Source organism: Heptranchias perlo, unplaced genomic scaffold, assembly GCF_035084215.1.
Source record: "Heptranchias perlo isolate sHepPer1 unplaced genomic scaffold, sHepPer1.hap1 HAP1_SCAFFOLD_53, whole genome shotgun sequence".
Classification (NCBI taxonomy): domain Eukaryota; kingdom Metazoa; phylum Chordata; class Chondrichthyes; order Hexanchiformes; family Hexanchidae; genus Heptranchias; species Heptranchias perlo.
The window spans coordinates 7,021,750-7,027,165 of NW_027139548.1; the positions used below are offsets into that span (position 1 = coordinate 7,021,750).

The 5,416-nt window shown below is 43.3% G+C and overlaps 1 protein-coding gene across 1 annotated transcript; it reads left to right on the forward strand.

Annotated features, from left to right (window-relative positions):
• The first annotated feature begins 1,105 nt into the window (after positions 1 to 1,105).
• On the forward strand, positions 1,106 to 3,183 carry LOC137315059 (beta-1,3-galactosyl-O-glycosyl-glycoprotein beta-1,6-N-acetylglucosaminyltransferase 3-like). Its single transcript, XM_067980009.1, has 2 exons — positions 1,106 to 1,837; positions 2,656 to 3,183. Exons 1-2 carry the CDS (start codon positions 1,106 to 1,108, stop codon positions 3,181 to 3,183), a joined length of 1,260 nt encoding a protein of 419 aa, XP_067836110.1.
• The last annotated feature ends 2,233 nt before the right edge of the window (positions 3,184 to 5,416 follow it).

The following is a 5,416-nucleotide window of genomic DNA, read 5'->3' on the forward strand; positions in this document are numbered from 1 at the left end:
CGCAACTGATGTCGCCCTGCACTGTCGGAGGGGCAGGACTGAGGGAGCGCTGTCCGATGCGTGATGCCGTTTTTCAAATGAGAGTCTACCCTCTCAGGTCGAAGTTTGTTATTCCACTGCCCCGGTGTACCAGTCAATATTTGTGCCTCAATCAACATCTCTGAAACAGGTTATCCGGTCATCATCACATTGGTGTTAGTGGGATCTTGCTGTGCACAAAAGCAACTGCCGCGTTTTCAACATTACAACTGTGACGACACGTCAAAATACCGTCATTGGCCGTAAAGCCTCTTGGGACATCCTGAGGTTATGAAAGGCGCTGCATGAATGTTAGTCTTTATTTTTTTCTCTTGTTCTGGACTCCGTTGTCGCTTTCCTCGTCCTTTTCGTTTTTGGTGTTGAATGTTTCATGAGACCCGCCCGAGCCTTCTCCAGCCTTCATAAAGTAAAAGTATACGGAAAAACCTAAGTTACGAAAAAGGCAATAGAGAATGTGGAAAATGTGCACTAACTGACAGCGGTTACACGAGGGAGAAACCTATTACAGGGACCTTTGTGAAGCGAAGATTGAATCTCTGCGACAAGAAATTGAGACGCTAAGTGCCACCAAACTGTACACCTACTGCCAGCGGTTACACGAGGGAGAAACCGATTACAGGGACCTTTGTGAAGCGAAGATTGAATCTCTGCGACAAGAAATTGAGACGCTAAGTGCCACCAAAGCGCAAAGAGCGGAGAGAGTGAGCGAATGACTGAGTGAGAGAGTGAGGGAAGGTGCAAGGTCTGACCGATCACAAAGGCGCACTGGAAGGGGGGACAAGACTCCAGGAGCAGGTGCGACCTGTCCAATAGAGCTGACAGCTGAAACCCAATGAAGCCACAGTAGCTGTTGTCATCCCCGAGCATCCGATTTGAATTCATTGGTGCCTGAAAATTCGGTGCCAAATTTATCCAAATTCCTGGAACAAAGTGCCTACTTGTCAAGAGCACAATTCCTCAAAGTTTATATTTGCATAAGAATTATATCTGGAAATCGGATCACAGATTTACGTTTTAAAGGGCAATGATGATATTAGCATGGTGTTCTTACAGGCGGGCGGTACTGATGTCAACCCTGTGCGGACTCGCTGTGACTTTTCTTGGTGGATATTTTTCCCGGAGAGGAAATCTGTTGGTAAACTATTGGAAACCAGTTAAACCAAAACCAGGTTATGATGAGCGAAATGCATCTCTAGATCTGTCAGAAATGAACTCGAGTTGCTGGAAGATAATTAGCGGTGACCCGGAATCCGTTGAAAAAGCTCTTATCAATTCGATTACAATCGCAAACAAACACAAAGTCTTCACTAAAATCGATTACTTAACAATGACCCGAGACTGCGATTCTTTTGTTAAAAACCGCAAATACATCACTTTCTCCTTCAGCACCGAGGAACGCGATTTCACTCTGTCCTATTCTATGGTGATCTATGAAAAGATCGAGATGTTTGAGAGGCTCCTAAGAAGCATTTACGCTCCTCAGAATGTGTACTGCGTCCACGTGGACAGGAAGTCTCCAAAACAGTTTCACTCGGCCGTCCAGGCCATCGCCTCTTGTTTCAGTAATGTCTTCGTTGCCAGTAAATTAGAGACGGTGACGTACGCGTCATGGTCCAGGGTTCAGGCTGATCTGAATTGCATGGAAGAGCTGCTGAGGAGCTCAGTCCCGTGGAGATATCTCATCAAAGTGTGTGGACAAGACTTTCCAACGAAAACCAACCGAGAGATGGTCAACAGTCTCATGGCCATGAACGGCTCAAATGTGATGGATTCGGACCCTCCACCAGGATATAAACAGGTTAATGCGCCAGCTTCATGTCTGCCCAGCCGCCAAAGGGGGGCAGTGGAAGCGGTTATATGCAATCAAAAGGAACTGAATGGATATTTGAAGGAGTGGATAATTGGAACTTGCTCATCATCAAACTGCAGTGATACCACACGTCACCTGAATCACAAGGGGTGTGACATTACCCCCTGCTGGTGGTCTCACATCTGCAGCTTCACTGTATTGGAGTGTCAAGCGTTGACTTGAAACTCGAGTTAGGCGGCCTCATGCCCCACATCGTATGTTTGAAATCACTCGTTTTGGGCACGAGAATAGAAGGATAACTTCATAGGAACATAGCAACATAGGAACATGTAGAATAATAGAAGGATAACTTCCTATTTACCATATTTAGCCTTCTTCCCAGGGAACTGGCAGATGATCATTTGCTGTTAAATGCATTGTTTTCAAAGCCTTGACACACTTTTCTTTCAGATGCGATTGTTGATTGGCTTATTTTATTTCACGTGTCTAAATTACATACTTGTGGGTGACCAGAGCAATTCTAAATAACCAATCTGGCCTAATCTGCTGACATCTCCCGTATAATTTCCCTTCAATCGGCCATTAGATGCTGTGCAGTGAGCCTCCACCTTATCATTTCTGCTAGATTTCCTCTTTTGAGCTGCTCGATGTATCAGAATTTTATAGGCAAAATTTATACAAGCAAAAAAAATTAACTGAAGTCTAAATTTATTATTAATCGATACTGCTGTTAGTTGTGTTGCGGTCGAAAAAAAATAGGATGACGTTGGAAAATGAGAAATGATTGCTCTTTTCTTGACTTTCAGAGACGATGGAAGTTTCATTATGATATCCGTGGAACTGTGATCTTAACAGATCGAGAGAAGAGCCCCCCTCCCATACGGAGCCCCATGTTTGTGGGGGCCGCATACATTATGGTCATCAGAGAATTTGTGAGTAATTTATTTGTGAACTCGGAAATCCAGGCGTTTTTCAAGTGGTCGGAGGACACCTACAGCCCCGATGAACACATCTGGGCGACCCTGCAGAGAATGCCCGAGGTACCCGGCTCCATTCCAGACACTCCCAGGCACCGGAGGGGTGACCCATCATTCCTTACTCGAGCAGTGAAGTGGTCTTTTGAGGCTGGTGATGTTGAGAAAGGTGCCTTTTATCCGCCTTGTACAGGAAGGTACCGCCATCAAATCTGTGTTTATGCTTCTGCAGATCTGCACTGGATCTTCCAACAGAAACCCTTGTTCGCCAACAAGTGTGACTCTGAAGTGGACAACACAGCTGTGCAATGTATGGATGAATATGTCCGACACAGAGCGAATCACGGAACAGGGAGTTAACAGTGAATGGGGAGATATAGGCCCCAGGCAGAAGGCAGGGCTGTAACAGCGAATCAATAAGTATTTATAATGAAGCAATGTGCTGAATAATAATGGGGGGATCTGTTGCACCTAAACAAAAATAAATAACAGGGGATCTATCGTTAGCTCAAAGAGGATCTTTGTGATCAATATGACCATGACAGCGGATGTATAATTAATTCCAACAAGAGCAGAGTAACTAATAGGACTGTAATAGTGGTTGCATCAATCGTTCAAACTGGAACATTGTAAATAATGGGATTTTAATCGTGGTTGCATCAATCGCTCAAATTGAAACATTTTAACAAATGGGACTGTAATCGTGGCTGCAACAATCGTTCAAACTGGAACATTGTAACCAATAGGACTGTAATCGTGGCTGCATCAATCGTTCAAACTGGAACCTTGTAACCAATGGGACGACAATAGTGACTGCATCAATCGTTCAAACTGGAACCTTGTAACCAATAGGACTGTAATAGTGACTGCATCAATCGTTCAAACGGGAACCTTGTAAGCAATAGGACTACAATAGTGACTGCATCAATCGTTCAAACTGGAACATTGCAACGAATAGGACTACAATAGTGACAGCATCAATCGTTCAAACTGGAACATTGTAACTAATAGGACGACAATAGTGATTGCATCAATCGTTCAAACTTGAACATTGCCATGAATATGACTGTAATATGGGGCTGCGTGGATGTAGCTTTGCCTGTGTGAAAATGAGGATCAGGCAGAGTTGTTGTGGATTGAAGCAGCTGTGGAGGGGAATCACGTGTTGCAGCGAAAGTCTGCAGTCTACAGATTAATAAATTGAAACATCACAGACTTTTACTGCCCAGAAGGAAGACATTCGGCCCATCGAACCTCTGAAGGATATTTGCCCGTTCAAGGAATTAATTTCTCTCTATCCACTCCCTTCAACCTTTTGAACACCTCTCCCCTCAATCTTCCATAATCAAGGAAATTCAAGACCAATTATGAAACCTACCTCCGTAACAATTTCTAACCCAATGCAAAGGCTGCCTCCAATTCCATGCGCTCTAATTGTTGCCAATTATTTTTGTGAGGAACCGTATCAAATGTTTTCTGGATCTCCACATCGATAAATTCCGTAGATACCCTTTTATCTACTTTATAGGTGAGCTCCTCAAACAATTCAATTAGATCAGTCAGATCTGTGTTACCTTCAAAAAAGCCATGCTGGTTCTCTCTGTTCAGTTCATATTTGCTCAAATGTTCTCTCACTCTATCCTTAATGACCGATTCTAGTAACTCCCCCTTAACCGATGTTAAACTGACAGGCATATAATTAACTGGTTTCACTGTCTCACCCATCTTAATTTTCCCGTCTGATGGCACAATTCCCAAATGAAGAGAGCTTTGAAAGATTACAACTAACGCAGCTGCAATTCCCACCCCTACTTCTTCTAAATCCCCTTGGTGGAAACCATCAGCTTCTGGAGATTTATCTATCCTGAGTCCCATCATTTTCTCCATTTATTATTATGAATAAAGTAGTTTCCTCCCTTTGATTTATTTTTAGTTTCCCTCATATCACTGGTGTTTTGTCCTCTTCCTCTACTGCGAAAATGGATGCAATGTGTTTGTTGAATAAATCCGCTATTACCTTGTAAGCTTTTACCGAATCACATGAGTCTGCCTTTAATGGACCCACCTCTTTTTCAGCTACTTTCTTGCTCCGAATATATTTTTACTACAAGCCGTTAGATTACCTGGATGTTTTGTTTCGTATTCCCTTTCTGCAGCTCTTCATATTTTCTTTGTGCCACTTGGTTGTTTTCTATATTTTCCCAGTCCCCTGAATTACCGCTTTTTTTGCATTTGTGTGAGTCACTTCCTTCAGCTTTATATTGAGTCTTACCTCACGTGTTGACTATGGTTGTTTGACAGTACAAGTGGAATTTTTGCTCTTTAGGGACATGTTTTTTTTTAATGATCAGCTGTGTTCTGGCCACAACATTATGGACGGACTGAATCCAACAAATTACCTCCACACCAGCCACCTCACAATGATTAGCAAAGTGATGGATGGACTCATAATTAGCGCCATCAAGCAACATTCACTCAGCAATAACCTCCTCACCCACACTCAGTTCGGGTGGTGTTTCAATCGTCGTCCGACTTTACACAAATACAAGAGTTAAATGCCAAAGTGAAAGCGGTAACTCCTCTTGGCAACACG

Excerpts from the sequence above, each read along its gene's own strand:
- LOC137315059 (XM_067980009.1), top strand. The coding sequence starts at position 1,106 with ATGTCAACCCTGTGCGGACTCGCTGTGACTTTTCTTGGTGGATATTTT. Across the intron at positions 1,838-2,655 it reads CTCCACCAGGATATAAACAG|AGACGATGGAAGTTTCATTA; the intron begins GTTAATGCGCCA and ends CTTGACTTTCAG.